At 66.9% G+C, this 19677-nt stretch overlaps 1 protein-coding gene across 1 annotated transcript; it reads left to right on the forward strand.

The window, feature by feature from the left end:
• Positions 1-1056: 1056 nt before the first annotated feature.
• On the forward strand, positions 1057-18479 carry NUMBL (NUMB like endocytic adaptor protein). Its single transcript, XM_054009679.1, has 9 exons — positions 1057-1136; positions 6401-6543; positions 7079-7153; positions 7455-7529; positions 11781-11921; positions 13978-14182; positions 15100-15390; positions 15705-15857; positions 16380-18479. Exons 2-9 carry the CDS (start codon positions 6418-6420, stop codon positions 17027-17029), a joined length of 1716 nt encoding a protein of 571 aa, XP_053865654.1. The 5' UTR covers positions 1057-1136; positions 6401-6417; the 3' UTR covers positions 17030-18479.
• The last annotated feature ends 1198 nt before the right edge of the window (positions 18480-19677 follow it).

Here is a 19677-nt window from a genome sequence, read left to right on the forward strand (position 1 = left end):
GGGGGGGTAATAGGAGCCTATATAAGAAAAAGACCCCAAAATCGGGACTGTCCCTATAAAATCGGGACATCCGGTCACCCTGTGCTGGTTACGGCATCACAGGCGAGCGAGCCGGCTGAGCAGAGGAAGCCGGGAGCCGCCGAGGGCCGACCTGTGGGGTCAAAGCCCAGGCGGGGCGCGGAAGCAGCTGCCGCCAGCGTGGCTTCCAAGGAGCGCGGGGGACAGCTCGACCTCAGCCCGTTGGCGTGGCCCAGCTGCAGGCCCAGGCTGGACACGGGTGCCCCGGAGTCAAACCCTGGCACTGGGGGGGCCAGCCAGAGAAGTGGCAGCGGATGGACCGAGCTGGTGGCCGCGGGTGGCTCCGTCTAGCTCAGCTACCCTCCGGCAGGTCTGAACCGGTTTAAGGGCGTCCACACACACAAAGCCACCCCCCTCCGTATCGAACAGCGCCACTAGCAACACCGGGGGTCCTGGCCGGGCGAGGGGCCCGGTTCTGATCTGCGCTGGCAGCACCCCGAGGTGGGGCTTTTCTCTTTGCGGGCGACAACCCCGCCCAACTCTGGAGGGGCTCTGGGGGGCTAAGGGGTCAGGTGGGGAGGTCCATCTCTCACTTGCTCTGGGCAGGGGTCTCAATTGGTTGGGGTGAGATGGGGGGCGGGGATGGATGCGGTCTGGGGGGGTCTATTCGGAGGAAGGTGGCCAAGGGGTAAAGGGGTCACATGCCCCCCCCGCCTCTGAGCACCGGGCCCAGTCTGGGGGGTCAACCCTTGTGCCTATCAACGGATGGGTAGGTGTATTTGCATATGCATGAGCCTGGGGGCCAATGGGAGCAGGCAGAGGGACTCTTGCACCAAAAAAAAGGGGGTAAGGTCAGCGAAGGCCTATCTGCATATTCATGACACCACAGCCAATGGGAGGGGAGCTGAGAGGCGCTGAGCAAGGGGTGGCAATGGAGGGGGCGTGGCTCTCTTTGCATAGTGGTGAGGCGGGGGCGTGGCCAGCGGCTGGAATGCTCCCGGGGAGGCGAAGGCGGCGCGTGCGCGTCACTGCAACCAGGGGCCGGGGCCGGGGCCGGAGCCGGAGCCGGGGGCGGCCGGGGGGGCCGCTCGGTGCCTGCGGAGCCAGCCAGCGCCCGGGTAAGGGGGGCCCGGCCCGGCCCGGCCCGGGGCCCTGGGCGGGGGGTGCAGGGCTCCGATCCCCCCCCCCGCGCCTTGTGCACGTTGCAAATGCCCCCCCCCAGGGTGCAGCCCCCCCCTGCAAAAATGTCTCGGAAAGGGGGGGCTCAGCTCCGAAACCCAGCCCCCCCCGGGGCCGCCCCCCCCGAGTGGCGGCTGCACAGGGGCTGGGGGGGCTCTACAAAGCGGGACCCCCCTATCCTCTCCCCTTCTTGCATTTAGTACAGATCCCATCTCGGGGGGGGGGCATGGCTGCTCTCGGGGGGCACCGGATGGGTTTATTAGCTGCGGTCTGCAGCATGCTGGGGGGGGGGAGAGTTCTGGGGGTCCCCCCCCCAGCCCTGGTGCCGGGTCCGGGAGGGAGGGGAACTGCTGCCAAGCCTGGGCTGTGGGCCTCGCTTCCCCCCCCCCCCCGCCCCGATTATTTTCTCCAAAGCCACAGAAATGAGAGTGGGGTCTGTGCCCCCCCCGCCCCCCAGGGCCTTTGGGTCGCTCCCTTCCCTAGGCCTGTGGAAACGGGGGGTCTGGGCCTTGGGTCGGGATGGGGGATTTGACTGATTTTGCAGAGCTGAAGTGAGGGGGGAGTCAGTGCTGGGAAAAGGGAAATTCCCCCCCCCCCCCAAAAAAAAAAAAGGTGGGAGCCGCACGGGGGAGAAATGTGTCATTTATTTTTCTAGCGTTTTGCAGATCTGGCAGGACTGTGGTTCGGGGTCTTGGAAACCAAAGGCAGCCGCGGAGGGGGGGCTGAGCGCTGGCAGATGGCGCGGGCTGGGCGATCGATCCAAACCACGCTGGCGCGATTGATCGCCCCGGGGCGCCCCTTTGCACAGCGCCCGTCTGGCCCGCTTGACGCTGGCGGGTCGTGCGGGCTGGGCCCGCTGATCTGTGATGCTATCCACTGGGGGGCGTGTAAACTCTTGGGGTGCGGACGGAAGAGGAGCCGGCGTCCGGGAGAACGGATTTAGGGTCTCCCCACGGCCGTGCCCCCTTCGGCTGCAAAGAAACCACCCGAGATCGGCGCCGGTTACCCGCCCGGGGCGGTTTCTTTCAGACACAGGAGACCAGGGAGTGTGGACAAACGGGGGGATCCCAGGCCACCCCAGAACGGCCGGGGGAGCCTGGCACCCAGGGGAGCTGCTTGCATGGGCCTGTCTGTGGAGCGCGTGGCTGGGGAAGGGGCCGAAATGCCCACCCCTGAAAACAGCTACTTCTTGGGGGCGGCCACCACATCTGGGGGTGACCGATCTCTTGCGGGGTGTGCCAGCCCCGGCAGGGGAGGAGCGGATATTTGTCACACCCAAAGCAAGGGGGCTCGTCCCAGTGCAATCCCCCCTCCCCCTTCCCTGACCCCTCTGATCTCTGGCTTCTTGCCCCGTAATTCCCAGGCTGGGGCATGTTTGCTCTGGGAACAGGTGGCGGCTGCAGCCGGCCTGGGGATGTGACAGATTTTGCTGGGGAAGGAGGATGTGGCGTATCCCAGGCAATGATCAAAAGACTGAACCCCCCCCCCCCCCCCGCTTGCCTTAATCATGCGGCCCCTGGAAGCTCAGTGACTCAGGAGCCCGGGGAGGGGGGCAGGGGAGCCGATGGGTCTGTATTTTGCAGCCTAGTGTCTGGCAGACTGCTCCTGGGAGGCCTGCGCCCAGCGTCACTGACGGGTTGGCTGCTGCGATACGAATTATTCCCCCGCCGCGGGGAAAGGCCTGGCTGCCTGGGACCCGGGTGTCTGCGTCTGGCTCTGGGGAGGGGCTGGGTGCAGGGCCCAGCACGAGGGGGAGCAGTGGGGACTGGGGCTCTGCGGCTCGACTTCAGCTCTGGGCAGGCGGGTGGGTGGGGGACCCAGGCCTCCGGACTCCTGGGTTCGCTCCCTGGTGCTCCACAGGAAGGGCTTGGGGATGAGTGGCTCCCAGCTCTCCGGCCGCGGAGCAGGGCTGGCGTCTGGGAAGTGCTTTGAGGGAACGTTCGAGGGGTCACATTGTGGCGCTTGGTCCTTGCCACGCCAGGACCAGCAGGGGAGAGCTCCCTGCATAAACAACTGCCCCGCCCCAGAGGCGGCTGCATCTTGGCGCCGGGTCCCCGCGCCCCACCCCAGAGACGGCTGCGATTCATCCTGTCTCTAGTCTGTGCGGAGGCTGGGATCTCGCGGGGGCCCCAGGTGAACTAGCAGAATCCCCTGTTGCTTCCGCAGTGCTGAACTCGGGCTACTGCGATTGCTCAGTGCCTTAGTTTCCCTACGCAAATGGGGTGCGAATCCCTGGCTCTCTGCCGTGGAGCCCAACCGAGGAGGAGGGGGGATGGGCTTTGGGGTTCTGGGGACCTGGAGCAGACAATTGGCAGCGGGGCTGATGGGGCAGGCTGGGAAGCGCTCGCCGCGGGGGCGTGTGCAAGAAGCACTCCCATTCCCCTGCCCCTGGCAGAGACAACCGCCGAGTTCCCCAGGGCCGACCCAGCCGAGCTCAAGGGGTCCCAGACGCCAGCCGGGAGCCGACAGGAAGTTGGGAAACAATCTGGAATTATGAGCATCCGTTAGAGCCACGTCGGAGGCCAGCTGCTGCTGGAGCCTCCAGCCAAAGGGGAACAGCAGGACACCTGGGTTCTCCCCCGGCTCTGGGAGGGGAATGGGGGCTGGTGGGTTAGAGCGGGGGGGGGGGCTGGGAGCCGGGACTCCTGGGTTCTCTCCCTGGCTCTGAGAGGGGAGTAGGCTCTGGTGGGTTAGAGCCAGGACTCCTGGGTTCTCTCCCAGCTCTGGGAGGAGAGCGGGATCTATTGGTTGTGGGAGGAGAGAGCCAGGACTCCTGGGTTCTGTTCCAGGCTGTCAATGAGTCATTGTGGGGTAGGCCACGTCCCGTGACTCAGTTTCCCTGTGACAGGCATAGCTCCCTCCCAAAGTGGGTCAGGAGCTTTGGGTCGAAGCTGCTTTGGGCCCTGGCAGGTGCCCACAGAAATGCAGCTCCGCCCGGCCCGCCCTGCGTGGCCACATCTGGAGCGGATCAAGGAGGGGAACCGGCCCCTGGAGCTGCCCCCGCCGGCAGGGCTGCGTCCCAGGCCGGAGCAGGTCCCCAAGCTCGGCTCTGCTCTGGGGTCCCCGCAGGCCGCCCCCAGCACTGGGATACGTGAGTGCCAGGGCAGGGGGGGGGGCACATGTGGCTAGAAATCCCAGTGTGCCACCAGCGGCAACTGGCACGGGGGGTCTCCTGTGGGCGAGGGCAGACGACACCAGCGGCTTTGCCGCATGGATCCCCGGGCGAGACGTCCGCTTGGCTCCGCTCCATGGGAGCGGTCGGGGCTGGGTCCCCCCAGCTCCTCCCCCACTTCCCGCAGGGCTGGGAGCCGGGCACCAATGGGGGGAGGTGAATGGGGAATATTTATATCCCCCTCCCGGAGCTGGCCTAAGCTCTGGGGAGCTCAGCCCTTCAGGGGGTGGACAGGCTGGTCTGTTATTGTAGGGTCTCTGGGCGTGGCGGCTCCGGGGGCTGGTCTGTTATTGTAGGGTCTCTGGGCCCTGCGGCTCCGGGGGCTGGTCTGTTATTGTAGGGTCTCTGGGCCCTGTGGCTCCGGGGGCTGGTCTGTTAATGTAGGGTCTCTGGGGGCTGATCTGTTATTGTAGGGTCTCTGGGCCCTGCGGCTCCGGGGGCTGGTCTGTTATTGTAGGGTCTCTGGGGGCTGATCTGTTATTGTAGGGTCTCTGGGAGCTGCGGTTGGTCTGTTATTGATTTGATTCTTGTTAGTTTCACTTTGAAACTATTCCAGTCCGTGCGTCCGTCCCCCACCCCCCCGCCCAGACACTGTCCAGCCTGCTCTGGTTTGTCTGAGCCAGGACCCCCGCCCCCCCAGGCGAATTCTCCCTGCGCGTGATTTCGCCCAGACTGTTGGGTGTGGGGAGAGACCCCCCACATTCCCTTAGCCTGCTTGGGGGGGTCTCTCCCCCTCCCAAAGGCTCAACACCCCAGCTCCCAGTGCCGGACACCCCTGGGAAATCCGGCCCCACGCTTGGGGCAGGGGGCATTTAGGGGGAGGAGATCTGGCGTGCAGGGGGGTTGGGGGCTGGGCAGGGGGGGGGGGGAGCAGCTGAGGAAACAAACCCCCTTGGCCAAATGTTTGCCTGGCCCCGACCTCCCCGCTCGGCTCCAGCTGGTGGGGGGGGGACCAGCTGTCGGGAGCTCTGTGCTGATTGGGGGCAGCTGCCTCCCTCAGGGGGAGGGGGGTTACCATGGGGCTGGCCCCCCACCGCGGCCTTTTGTTCTGGCTGCCACTCGGTTGTCTGGGGCCGATTTTAAATCAAGGCCCCGACGCGGGCCTGGCCCCTTCCTCCCCATCTTCCCCCTGACCCGCCCACCTCCCACTACCAGCCACGGCCCCCCAATCTCCAGCCCCAACAATCTGCTGGGGGGTTCAGGCCCCTGCCCCAGGGCACAGTCCGTTTGATGCTGGGTTGGGGGGGGGGGTTTCCATCTGGGCCCCTTTTGTGCCCCTTGTTAGGAGCTGGGGGGCATTGTGTGGGGCACAGGCCAGCTCGGCGAAGGGGGGCCCACAGCAGATGCCCCCTGTGTGCCAGGGCCCCGCAGTTGGTGCCTCGGGCTCACACTGAACCTCGCTCCATTTCGGGGCACCGGGGGCTGTCTGATGAGTGGGGAGAACCCATCTTGGGCAGGGAGGGGGGGTGAACTGGGGGTGGGGGGCGGAGAAGGGGTGCCCCTTCCCCAGAGCCGCCATGGACTAGGGCTGGCTGGGCAGAGACCTCCCTGCCCCCCGTGAACGATTCTTGTGTCTGTCCACATGGGGAGCTCCTGGGGGCAGTTGGGCTCCCAGCCCCCCGGCTCTAACCACTAGCCTCCCGTCCCAGAACTGGGGAAAGAACCCAGGAGTCCTGGCTCCCAGCCCCCTGGCTCTAACCACCAGCCCCCACTCCCCTCCCAGAGCTGGGGAGAGACCCCAGGAGTCCTGGCTCTCAGCTCCCCTGGCTCTAACCACTAGCCCCCACTCCCCTCCCAGAGCTGGGGAGAGACCCCAGGAGTCCTGGCTCTCAGCTCCCCTGGCTCTAACCACTAGCCCCCACTCCCCTCCCAGAGCTGGGGAGAGAACCCAGGAGTCCTAGCTCCCAGCCCCCCCCCCCCCCCCCGCTCTAACCCACCAGCCCCCACTCCCCTCTCCTCTCCTCCCCGAGCTGCGCAAGAACCCAGGCGTCCTGGCCCCGGGCGTCCTGGCTCACCCCCGTGTCCCCCCAGGCCCCGGCGGCGGCGCCATGAACAAGCTACGGCAGAGCCTGCGGCGGAAGAAGCCGGCCTACGTGCCCGAGGCCAGCCGGCCCCACCAGTGGCAGGCCGACGAGGAGGCTGTGCGCCGGGGCAAGTGCAGCTTCCCCGTGCGGGTGAGTCAGACGGGGGGGGGGGGGGCTCACGCACGTTGGCACGAGAGCGGGTGAGTCCCACGGGCTGGCACGTCTGGCACGCCCTCCGCTTGCACACCTGTACACTAGTATCTTTCACACATGTGTCACGCACGGGCTCGGCTCAGCAGGGTGCACGCAGGTCCATGGGCAGGGCTTTACTCACTCGGGTCGCACAGCCTGCAGGGTTGCACACTCGGCACACGTGGGTCAGGGGGTTCCCCATTCTGCTCTCACAGGCCGGGGTGTGCACGCTTGCCTTGCACACATGGGTCAGTGGGCATCCTTAGGCTGGGGGGTTGCACGCTTGGCTTGCACACCCATGTTTGCAGTAGCTCCCCTGCGATGCACACACGTGTGCACGGGATTCGCACACCCCCATCCCACACACATGGGCCTGCTCAGCTCCTACCCCTCCCTGCAGGGAACCCAGGCGTCCTGCACCCAGGGGTGGGTAATGGGGCGCTGGGATCTTGCCGGGGGGAGGTGGCCTGGCTCTGACCTCTGCTCCCTGCAGTACCTGGGCCACGTGGAGGTGGAGGAGTCCCGGGGGATGCACGTGTGCGAAGAGGCTGTGAAGAAGCTGAAAACAGTGAGTGCAGCTGGCACAAGGGGGGGAGGGCAGGTCTAGGCCTGATGCTCCTGGTGCCCCCCACTGGGAACCCCCAGCACCTCCTCCTTCAACCCCCTTCTCCACCCCGAGTTCCCCAGCACCCCCCCACCCCAGCCACCCATCATCCCCCGTTATCTTCCCGGGGGGCTGATAGATTTTTCCAGTCTCTGAACTGGTTCCCCCCAGCCGTGGGGGAGAGGGCTCAGGAGTGAGGGATGGGCTGGGGGGGGGGGCGTTCTAGCATCCCCCACTGACACACTCCCCCCCCCCCCCATTGCAGAGCGGGCGCAAGTCGGTGAAGTCGGTTCTGTGGGTGTCGGCCGACGGGCTGCGGGTCGTGGACGACAAAACAAAGGTACGGGAGGAGGGTGTGGGGGGAGGGACTGGGGATTGTGGGGGGGTTATGGGGCAGTGGGGAGCCGTGGGGGGTGTCACGGAGTATTGGGGGACTCAGGGCCCTGCACCCCCGACTTCCTGCGATTCACCATGACTCTCAGCCAGCCAGTAAAGCAGAAGATTTATTTGGATGACAGGAATACAGTCCAAGACAGGTCTTGCAGGCACAGACAACAGGGCCCCCCCCTCAGTTAGGTCCAGCTTGGGGTCCCAGGGCATGCCAGCCCACCCCCCTTTGGGGGGTCAGAGCCATCTCTGCCTCCCAGCCATCTCTCCAGCCTCCTTCCAGCCCTCTGCCTTCAGCCACCCCTCCCACAGCCTTTTTCAGTTTCCCGGCTAAGGAGTCGCCTCGCCTTCAACCCCTTCCTGGGTTCTCATGTTACACACTCAGGTATGCGCCCTCGGGCAGATCCCATCCTGCAATGCAGACTATCCCAGCACACTCCCCTGTCAGCATTCACAGACCACAGTGAGAACAGTCCCAGTTCGTCACATCTCTCCCCCCTTCGAGACCGAACTGAGCAGGGTCACTTTAGCCAGTGACCTGGGGAAGTTCGAACCTACCCCCGTTCCCATGGATGCCCCCGCATCCCTCCCATTCCTTGGTGAGAATTACACCAGGCCCCTCCAGTTTCACGCTCCCCCTTAGGTTGGGGGTGCTTGATGGCACTCGCAGTTCGCATGTGGGAAGGTTTATGCGTCCTGTGCCCTTTTCCCATCCCCATACCTCTGGGGCTCCAACTGGGCTGTGGTCTTCTCCCAGCGCTCCAGTCTGGAGGTCTGTGCGTTGGGCTCTCTTGGTTCAGAGCCGCCCTTTTTACCTTGGCCACCCTCCGAAAAGGCTCCTCTATGCTGGGCAAGGGTCCTAAAGCTGTTTTCCCCTTGTCCCAGGCCTTCCTCCCCCTCTGACAGGGGTCACAGGATCCGCAGTACTGTCGGACAGTAGCAAAGACCCCAGGCCAGTAAAAGCTCCGTAGCAGCCTCTGCTGGGTACGCCAGGTTCCCTGGTGCCCTGAGAGGGGAATGTCATGGGCCCGGCACAGCAGCTGGCGGCGATACTTCTGGGGTACCACCAGCTGCCTCCTGATCCCCCCTGACTCCATTTTCCCTGGGGGAGCCCATTCTCGGTACAGGAACCCCTTCTCCCACAGGAATCCTTTCCGGCCACCTCGTCCCATGGTCTGTACCGCATTGAGGTCGGCCAGGTCCCTTATCTTCCGCAAGGAGGGATCTCTCTGCAACTCGGCCTGGAACTCAGCAGCTGGGACGGGGATGGCCACCTGCTCTTTCTCGCCCGCTGGGTCCGAAGCTGCAGCCTCCCTGAGCCGCGTCCCTGGGCGTTCCCTCCCCACCAGGTTAGGGTCCCGCGCCTCAGGCAAGGCACCCCCCCCAAGGCCAGGGCGCAGTGCCCCTCGCCGGCTCTGACCGCGGGTCACAACTAAGGCGGTCTGGGGGCTGCTGGGCCAGTCCTCTAGGTCCCCCCCCATCAACACCTCAGTGGGCAAATGGTGGTGCACTCCCACGTCCTTGGGGCCATCCTTGGCCCCCCATTTCAGGTGTACCCTCGCTACGGGAACCTTGAATGGGGTCCCGCCCACCCCGGTCAGGGTCAGGAAGGTGTTGGGCACCACCCGATCTGGGGCCACCACCTCGGGCTGGGCCAGTGTCACCTCTGCGCCCGTGTCCCAGTAACCATAAACTTCCTTCCCATCCACCTCCAGGGGAACAAGGCACTCGCTCCGCAGGGACAGCCCCGCGCCAACCCTGTAAACGGAGAACTTTGAATCCAGAGCATCTGGCCCCCCAGAGAAGCTGGCCTGGGGCTCTCCTCCCTCCTTAGCAGGTGGTACTCTGCCAGCCCCCCTTCCCTGGGAATGCTGCCTCTCGCCGGGCTGGGTCTCTACCCAGTCAACCCTCTGTGGGTTCGGCCTGCTCAGTCTGTCCCTGAGCCTGGGGCACTGGGCCCGTATGTGGCCCTTTTGGCCACAGTGGTAGCAGCCCATGTCCCATGGGTCCCCTTGAGTGGGTCGGATGGTCCTGATGCCGGATGTTCCCCTCTGATGGGGTTTTTCTGTATTTTCCCACGGGGAGGTCCCATGGTGACTCTCTCTCTGCGTTGTGGTGGGATTGCTCCTTTGGGACTCCTCCCTGCCACCCCCTGACCGGCTCTTTACAAACTCATCAGCCAGCTGCCCGGCGTGTCGCGGGTTCTCTGGCTTTCTGTCCACCAACCACAGCCTCAGGTCGGATGGGCACCGCTCATACAGTTGCTCCAGTACCAGCAGTTTAATCAGGTCCTCCTTCGTCTGGGCCCCACCAGCCCACTTGCTGGCGTATCTTTCCATGCGGGCGGCTAGTTGCAGATATGAGATCTCAGGGGTTTTATCCTGACTCCGGAACCTTTCCTGGTACATCTCAGGAGTCAGCCCAAACTCTCGTAGCAGGGCCTTTTTGAATAGTTCGTAGTCCCCTTTCTCTGCCTCTCCCAGTTGGCGGTACAATGCCACGGATTTGGGGTCCAGTAAGGGGGTAAGGACCCGGAGTCTGTCCGCGGGCTCCACCCGGTGCAGCTCGCAGGCCGTCTCAAAGGCCTCCAGGAAGTCATCCATGTCCTCCCCCTCCTTGTATGGGGCCATGATGCACTTATCAAAGCTCCGTGCAGTCCCGGGTCCCCCCTCACTCACCGCAGCCGGGGGTTCGCTGCCCTTCAATCTCGCCAGTTCCAGGTCATGCTGACGCTGTCTCTCATTCTCCTCCCGTTCCTGCTGACGCTGTCTCTCTTCACGCTGATGCCGTCTCTCTTTCTCCTCCCGTTCATGCTGACGCTGTCTCTCTTCATGCTGTCTCTGTTGTTCACGATCCTCCAGCTCCCTCAGTTTTAGCTCTTTCTCCCATTCCAGCCAATTCCGCTCCCCTGATGCCGAACGTCGCCGGGAGGATCCTCTGCTGGCCGGCGAGCTTCGCCGGGAGGACCCCCTGCTGGCCGGGGGGGTCACGGTGCCTTCGGTATTTGCTGGGCTCCTCCCCACCCTTCCCCTAGGCATAGGAAGGAGGGGTCTCGGGAAGCCCTCAGCAGCCGGCTGACCACTCCCAGCTGGGACAGACACTGGTGCCTGCGCTGCATTTGCCAGGCTGCTTCCCTGAGACACAGGGATCAGTTCATTCGCGCGATCTTCCGCCTCCAGCTGGGCAATGAGCTGTTCTTTGGTGAGCCTCCCAATGCGCAGCCGCCTCTGCTTGCACAGCTCCACCAGGTCGCTCTTAAGCCGCTTGGCATACATCTTCCTGCTGGCCACTCACCGGCCTGTGTGCTCACAGCTCCCCACAGTTCCCAGGGGGACCCCTAGTGTGCCAGCTCTTCTCGAGGTCACCACCTCTCTGCCAGGGTCGAGCTGCAGACTCCTCCGCCCCTGGGACCACTCGCTGCGATCCCCCCGGGGGATCCTGTTACTGCAAAAGTCCTTCTCGCTGGTCACACACTCCCACGGGTAATAACCGTCTCTCTCCCACTCTTCAGCCGGCCTGGTCCCCGTCAATCCCCCTTCGTTTTACTGCTCCCCAGTCACTTACTGCAGGAAGCGCCGTCCACGGGGTGCAGTAGATCCCACCGCTGCCACCAGTTGTCACGGAGTATTGGGGGACTCAGGGCCCTGCACCCCCGACTTCCTGCGATTCACCATGACTCTCAGCCAGCCAGTAAAGCAGAAGGTTTATTTGGATGACAGGAATACAGTCCAAGACAGGTCTTGCAGGCACAGACAACAGGGCCCCCCCCTCAGTTAGGTCCAGCTTGGGGTCCCAGGGCATGCCAGCCCACCCCCCTTTGGGGGGTCAGAGCCATCTCTGCCTCCCAGCCATCTCTCCAGCCTCCTTCCAGCCCTCTGCCTTCAGCCACCCCTCCCACAGCCTTTTTCAGTTTCCCGGCTAAGGAGTCGCCTCGCCTTCAACCCCTTCCTGGGTTCTCATGTTACACACTCAGGTATGCGCCCTCGGGCAGATCCCATCCTGCAATGCAGACTATCCCAGAACACTCCCCTGTCAGCATTCACAGACCACTGTGAGAACAGTCCCAGTTCGTCACAGGGGGGTCCTGCCATCCCCCCACCCCCCATGGACTCCGTGGGAGCCCCGCGGACGTGCAGAGTGTCCCCCTGGGCTGAGGCGGGGGGGGATGCGCTGCCCCCGTCTCATGCCCCCCCCCTCCCCTCAGGATCTCATCGTCGACCAGACCATTGAGAAGGTTTCGTTCTGCGCCCCCGACCGCAACTTCGACAAGGCCTTTTCCTACATCTGCCGCGACGGCACCACGCGCCGCTGGATCTGCCACTGCTTCCTGGCCCTCAAGGACTCGGTGCGTGGCCCCCGGGTGTGTGCCCGCCTCGCCCGCACGCCTCGCCCCCTCACCCACGTGCTGAACCTGGCACACCTCGCACGCACGCTGCGCCTCGCACGCTGCCCCTCGCACGCCTCGCCTGCACACCTCGCACCCTTGCCCGTGTGCTGAACCTCACACGCCCGCTGCACCTCGCACGCTGCGCCCTGCACGCTGCCCCTCGCACGCCTTGCACCCTTGCCCGCACGCCTCGCCCCCTCGCCCACGTGCTGAACCTGGCACACCTCGCACGCACGCTGCGCCTCGCACGCTGCCCCTCGCACGCCTCGCACCCTCGCCTGCACGCCTCGCACCCTGCGCCTCGCATGCCTCGCACCCTCGCCCATGTGCTGAACCTGGCACACCTTCCACACACCCTGCGCCTCGCACGCTGCCCCTCGCACGCTTCACCCCCGCGCCCACGTGCTGAACCTGGCATACCTTGCACGCACCCTGCGCCTCGCACGCTGCCCCTCGCATGCCTCGCACCCTCGCCCATGTGCTGAACCTGGCACTCCTTGCACGCACCCTGCGCCTCGCACGCTGCCCCTCGCACGCTTCACCCCCGCGCCCACGTGCTGAACCTGGCATACCTTGCACGCACCCTGCGCCTCGCACGCTGCCCCTCGCATGCCTCGCACCCTCGCCCATGTGCTGAACCTGGCACTCCTTGCACGCACCCTGCGCCTCGCACGCTGCCCCTCGCACGCTTCGCACCCTCACCCACATGCTGAACCTGGCATACCTTGCACGCACCCTGTGCCTCACACGCTCCCCCCGCATGCCTCACACCCTCGCCCACGTGCTGAACCTGGCATACCTTGCACGCACCCTGCACCTCGCACGCTGCCCCTTGCACGCCTCGCACCTTCACCCACGTGCTGAACCTGGCACACCTTGCACGCACCCTGCGCCTCGCATGCTGCCCCTTGCACACCTCGCACTCTCGCCTGCACACCTCGCACCCTGCACCTCACACGCTGCCCCTCGCCCGTGTGCTGAACCTGGCATGCCTCGCACGCCCGCTGCACCTTGCATGCCTTGCACCCTTGCCTGCATGCTGAACCTGGCACACCTGCCTCGCCCTCCCGCCTGCCCGCTGCACCTCGCACCCTCGCACGCTGCACCTCACACGCCTAGCACCCTCGCCCGTGTGCTGAACCTGGCATGCCCACCTTGCCGCATACCCGCTGCACCTCACATGCCTTGCACCCTTGCACGCGTGCTGAACCTGGCACACCTCGCACGCACACTGCACCTCGCACACTGCCCCTCACACGCCTTGGACCCTCACCCATGTGCTGAACCTCGCACGCCCGCTGCACCTCGCATGGCTTGCACGCATGCTGAACCTGGCATGCCTTGCACGCCCGCTGCACCTCGCACCCTGGCACGTGTGCTGAACCTGGCATGCCCGCTTCGCACGCCTGCTGCACCTCACACGCTTCGCACCTTCGCCTGTGTGCTGAACCTGGCACGCCCACCTCTCCCGCATGCTGAACCTGCTTTGCCCATGCACCACACCTCGCCCGCATGCTGCACCTCGCACGCCTCGCCCACATGCTGAACCTGGCATGCCTCGCACACCTCACACACATGCTATACATGGCACGCCTCGACCCACCTGCCTCACCCGCATGCTGAACCTGCCACACCCCGCCCGCCTCGCTGTGCACTGCCCCTGGTATGCCCGCCTCACCCGTGTGCTGAACATTGCACACCTCGTACCCTCGCCCATGTGCTGAACCTTGCACGCTCACCTCGCCTGCACACTGCACCTGGCACGCCTGCCTTGCCCGCACGCACCTCACTTGCACACCGGTGCTCATGCGCACACGCCTTGCACACGCAGCCTCTCTGCACCGCCACGCTCGCTGGTTCTTGCACGTGCCCCCGTGCACTCTGCTGTGCCACCGCAGCCACTCGTGCAGGTCCCTGTGCGAAGGGGCTCGCCCAGTTGGCTTCCCGTGCACGCCCCCCATGGCCCGTGCGAAGGCTGCTCGTGTCCTGACCCGGCTCTGCCCCCTGCCCGCAGGGCGAGCGCCTGAGTCACGCCGTGGGCTGCGCCTTCGCCGCCTGCCTGGAGCGCAAGCAGAAGCGGGAGAAGGAGTGTGGGGTGACGGCCTCTTTCGACGCCAACCGCACCAGCTTCGCCCGCGAGGGCTCCTTCCGCGCCCCGGCCGCCAGCCAGCCCGCCCAGCGCCAGCTCGTGCTGCGCCAGCTGCAGGACAGGAAGAAAGGTGAGCGGGACGCGCCCGGAGCCACCGCCCAGCTCCAGCCGCCCCCCCGTGTCCTCCTCCCGCCCCCCAATGCCCTCAGCCCCTGAGCATCTTCCCCCCCCCGTGTCGCCCCCATACTCTCAACTCCTGACCATCTCCCCCATCCCCCCCTCGCCTGCCCAGCTCCACCCCTCCAGGCACCCGCCCCCCCGTGCCACCCCCCCCGCCATTACCCTCAACTCCTGACCATCTCCGCCCCCCCTCGCCTGCCCAGCTCCACCCCCCACCCCTCCAGGCACCCGCCCCCCCGTGTCACCCTCCCCCGCCATTACCCTCAACTCCTGACCATCTCCGCCCCCCCTCACCTGCCCAGCTCCACCCCTCCAGGCACCCGCCCCCCCGTGTCCCCCCCGCCATTTCCCTCAACTCCTGACCATCTCTGCCCCCCCTCTCACCTGCCCAGCTCCACCCCTCCAGGCACCCGCCCTCCCGTGTCACCCCCCCCCGCCATTACCCTCAACTCCTGACCATCTCCGCCCCCCCTCGCCTGCCCAGCTCCACCCCCCACCCCTCCAGGTACCCGCCCCCCTGTGTCCCCCCGCCATTACCCTCAGCTCCTGACCATCTCCCCCATACCCCCTCGCCTGCTCAACTCCACCCCCCACCGCTTCGGGTACCCGCCCCCGTGTGTCCCCCACGCCCCGTACTCTCATGCCCTGCCCAGCCCACTCGTGCATGCTGGGAGGGGACACACTTGGTCTGAGGTGGGGGAGCTTGAATGTGTTGAGGGAGGGATGGAGGTTCCTGGGGGCGGGGGAAGAGGGCGCTTGGAGGGCAGGTGCCAGGAAAGGGGGCTGTCCTGGGGGGAGGGGCAGAGGGCGCTGGGGGGGTGGCGAGGGGAACTACGGGGGGGGTCTCACCCCGACTCTCTCTCCCAGCGGAGGCCGCCCCAGCCGCCGCCCCCTCGGCGCCCCCCGGCCCTGCCCAGCCGGGCAGTGTCTCCCCGCCGCAGGGGGCTACGTCGCCGGCGGAGAAGGGGGAGGGGGGCCCCCAACGCGCCATCCCACGCCGCCACGCGCCCCTGGAGCAGCTGGTCCGGCAGGGCTCCTTCCGCGGCTTCCCCGCCCTCAGCCAGAGGAACTCGCCCTTCAAACGCCAGCTCTCGCTGCGACTCAGCGACCTGCCCTCCACCCTGCAGCGCAAGGGGGACTGCCCGCCCGGGGGCGCCGGTGAGCCGGGCAGGGAGTCGGGCAAGGGGGAGTCGGGACCGGGGGGCAGGGAGCCGGGTAAGGGGGCGCCGGGGCAGGGAAGCAGGGACTGGGGGGGCAGGGGTGTGGGTGAGCTGGGCACACGTGGCAGCTGGGGGGGGTAGGGGCATGGGGGAACTGGGTGTGGGGGGCAGCAGGGGCCACGGGAGCTGGGGGGGCAGCTGGACCCTAGGGGGGTATCTTGGCTTCCAGCCCTTTAAGAGATGGGGGGGCGTATTAACCGGGGGCCACACTGGAAGGGGGTTGTTCACTCCGAGTTCGCCCCCCCCCCCCAGTGCCGGAGCTGGAGTCGACCCCGACCGGTGACAGCGACGGGATCAGCGCCCTCTGTAGCCAGATCGACGCCTCCTTCGCTCGCCCACCCGCCGACCCCTTCAGCCCCACGGCCGCCGACGGCACCGCCTCCCCCCCAGCAGGGCTCCCCCAAGGTACGGGCCCCGCAAACCCCCTCCCGTGCCCTGTGCCGCGTCCCCTGTGCCAGGCCCCCGGGAACCCCTCCCCCCCGTGCCCTGTACCACATCCCCACGCACCCCCCCATGTACTGCGCCACGTCCCCTGTGCCACGCCCCCGAGGTACGCCATGTGCACCCCCAGGGGTGTCACCCCCAACTAGGCCAGGCCCCCTGGGGGCTGTGCTGGGGGTGCCAGGCCCCTCTCCTGGGGATCACCCCCGGGCACACCCCGTACCCACACGGTGCCAAGGGCACACGGACAAGCTGTCGCCCAGAGGGAAAATCTCTGTATAACCAGCCCTGCCCCCGACCCCAGAGAAAGCCAATCTCTGCTCTGGGCAAGAGGTCCCTGGGTAGCCAGCCCACGTGCTCCACCCCAGAGGCAGCTGCATCTTCGTGCCAGGCAAGGGCTTCGTAGGTAGCCAGCCCTCCGCGCCCCGTCCTGGCATTGCCACTGGGGTGTCTCGCTCCTGACATTGTTTTTCTCCTTGCCCGCAGGGCCGGACGCCTGGGGAGAGCCTGGGGCGGGGGCCCATTCGCAGGCCCCCCCGTTCCAGCCCGGACACAAGAGGACCCCATCGGAGGCCGAGCGCTGGCTGGAGGAGGTGGCCCAGACGGCCAAGGCGCAGCAGATGGCCGTGCCCGCAGCCCTGCCTGCCACGCTGCCCCCCTACCCCATGAGCTACGACGCCGCGCCCGCCCCCGTGGGCATGTTCCTGCCGCCCCACATGCAGCCGGCCTACGTGCCCGTGGGGGCCTACCCGCCGGCCGGGCCCTTCGCAGCCCCCAGCGTCCCCGTGGTGGGCATCACCCCCTCCCAGATGGTGGCCAACGTCTTCTGCTCCGCCGCCCAGCTGCCGCCCTCGAACTTGGGGGGCAAGGCCAGCCCCTTCCCCCCTGCTCTGCTGGGCCCCGCGCTGCCCCCTCCCCCCCAGGCCCGACCCAAGTCCAGCAGCGCTGCCCCCTGGCCCCCGGAGTCGGGTCAGCCGGGGGCCATGGCCCCGCCGCTCGCCACCGCCCGCCCCGGGCCCAAGCCGGACCCCTTTGAGGCTCAATGGGCAGCGCTGGGGGCCAAGCCCCCCGGGGGGGCTGACCCGGTGAACCCCTTCGCTGGAGACCTGCAGAAAACCTTTGAGATCGAGCTGTGAGCTGGGGGGGAGCGATTGGGGGTCCCTGAGCCCCCCACTACGGAACGGACTGTGGGGCCAGGTAGAGGTGGGGGATGTATGGAGACCCCCCAACCCCAGCGGGATGTGGGTCACCACCTCCTTGTCAAACGGGGGGACAGGCTGGGGAGGGGCCCCCAGGGCTGCTGCCCCCCCCCCCAGCATCAGCTTTGAGGGCTTTGCCTGGGGGCCGATGGGGGGCTGAGCATGGGTCCCGGTCACTGGAGGTGGGGCTGGGGAATGTGGGGGTGAGGAACCTCCCCCCCCAGTGATGAAATGGTTAACAGGCCCCTGGCTGGCTGCAAACGGGGAGGGACCCTAGGCTGGACGTGTGGGGGGGCTGGATGGGGGCACCCCCCAGATCCAGGAGTGATCAGGACTAACCCCCCCCAGTCTAATGGTCAGGCCTGTGTCCCTGGGGGGAGGGTTGGGGGCAGGTTCTGGGGGGCTGAGCAGAGGGAAAATGGGGGGGTCTCGACCTGGATTGCTCTCCTGCACGGAGCTGCTGTGGGGGGGGGGCGGATTGGTTCTGGCCTTTTCACCCTGTAGCGGGAGTGGGGGTGTCATGGGGCACCAGCGCCTCCTGCTGGGGGGTGCTGTGCCCCCCCCCTGGGTCCCACAGTGTAGCCCAGATGGGGAGTCTGGGGGAAGGGGCGGTGCCAACCCATGGGAAAAAACACCCCGCGCTGGAGCTTCTCCTGGCTTGGGGGGTCTCAGGGGCCCTTGGCCAAGCGGGGCGGGGGGGGGGTTGTCCCTGGCTCTAATTTATTGTCTCTAATTTTTGGTTTGGGGACGGGGATGGCCGGGAAGGGTCCCGGTGAAGAGGGGAGAGGATGGACGAGCTCGCCTTGCCTCAGTTTACCCCCCTTCCCCATCTGATCCTGGCACAAATCAAAGCTTGCCCCCACTGGGCTGATGTAGGGGGGATGCTGTGGAAACTGGGGGGGGGCCTGGAGTGGGGGGACCAGAAACCCCTCCCCCGGCCTGTGTGGGGCCAGGGGCAGGGCCTGACCCCCCCTGGGGGGGGGGGACACCTGAGCCCTCTGATCTGCCCCACGGGGCCAGAGCAGCGTGGCCTGGATTCGCCCCCCCACGTGGGCACCGCCCGGAGGCCGCAGGGGGGCAGGGGCTGCGTGCGGGCCTCCGGGGGCGATGCCACAGGGCCTGGTGGATGCCACCCGGTGGGTGCAGGGCAGGAGGGGGGCGCCTGGGGGCAGGGGGGCCGTGCCCCGTTGTAGGTGCACAGAGCCCTGGGGCAGGTGCTGGGGGGCGGGGAGGGGCTGGTCCGTGCCCTGCGACGCTGGCCCCAGTGGGGGAGGAGGAGATTTTCTATCTATTTCCAAAAAAATTTTGTATCTAAAATACGCCCCCCCCCCTCCCCTTCCCCCGGTTTGTATGCTACAAATAACTGCCAATAAACCATCCTCGCCTACCGGCTGTGCCCTGCGCCGGGGGGCCCTGCAGCGGATCGGGGCCGTGTCAGGTGTCACAGCCCGGGGGGGCGCTGCAGCTGGAATTGCCCTGGGTCCAGGTGCAGGACCCCCCCCCCGGCCTGGCCCAATTCCAAGGCTGCTCCCCTCCAACATCCCCCTCCCAGGGGTGGGGGGCTGGGAGGGGGCTCCGTCACCTCTTGTCCTAAACTGCGGTAGTGGGGCATTGCCTGGGGATTGTTAAACACCCCCGCGCCCCACCCCAGAGGTGGCTGCATCTCAGCACTGGGCAAGCGGGCGCCGTATAACCAGCCCCCACCCCGTCCCAGAGGTGGCTGCATCTCAGCGCCAGGCACAGGGGACCCCTATAACCAGCCCCACCCCAATCCACAGCCTCTCCCCCCCCCCCCACCCTGCGGATACCCCACGAGACCACAGGCAGGGGCGAGCCCACACTGGGCTGCTCCTTTGGGGGGGGGGACACTCGGGAGAGATGGGACAGCTCATTTGCACTGCCCCCCCAGCACCTCCCTCTCCTGGGACCCCCAGCCACCCCCCTCCTCTCACTCCCTGCCCCCTCTCCTGGGACCCCCCCCAGCCACCCCTCTCCTCTCACTCCCTGCCCCCTTGCCCCTCTGCATACCCCAGCTCCTCCTCTCCTGGGACCCCCAGCCACCCCCCTCCTCCCACTCCCTGGCCCCTCCCCCCTCTCCATCCCCCAGCCATCCCCCTCTTCCCACTCCCTGGCCCCTCCCCCCTCTGCATCCCCCAGCTCCCCCTTCTCCTGGGAGCCCCAGCTACCCCCTCTTCCCACTCCCTATCCCCTCTCCTGGGACCCCCCAGCCACCCCCCTCCTCTCACTCCCTGCCCCCTCTCCTGGGACCCCCCCTCTGCATCCCCCATGTCCCCCTCTCCTGGGACCCCCCAGACACCCCCCCTCCTCCCACCCCCTGACCCCCTCACCCCTGGTCACACGTGCCGAATCTCCGGCTGCCCCACGGAGCCCTGGGGGTCCTGGCTCCTGAACCAGTGGCTGTGGTAGCGTCTGATGCCCGGCAGCAGCAGTGGGGCTGGGGTGCCACAGGGCAGTGCCCACGTGGTGCTGCGGGGGTGGGAGCTGGGCCGAGGGTCCCATGGGGCTCTGGGCGCCCCCACGGGGTTCCGCTACGCGGCACGTGGCAGGGGCTGGGGACGGAGGTG

This window comes from Malaclemys terrapin, chromosome 20 (assembly GCF_027887155.1).
Source record: "Malaclemys terrapin pileata isolate rMalTer1 chromosome 20, rMalTer1.hap1, whole genome shotgun sequence".
NCBI classification, from domain to species: domain Eukaryota; kingdom Metazoa; phylum Chordata; order Testudines; family Emydidae; genus Malaclemys; species Malaclemys terrapin.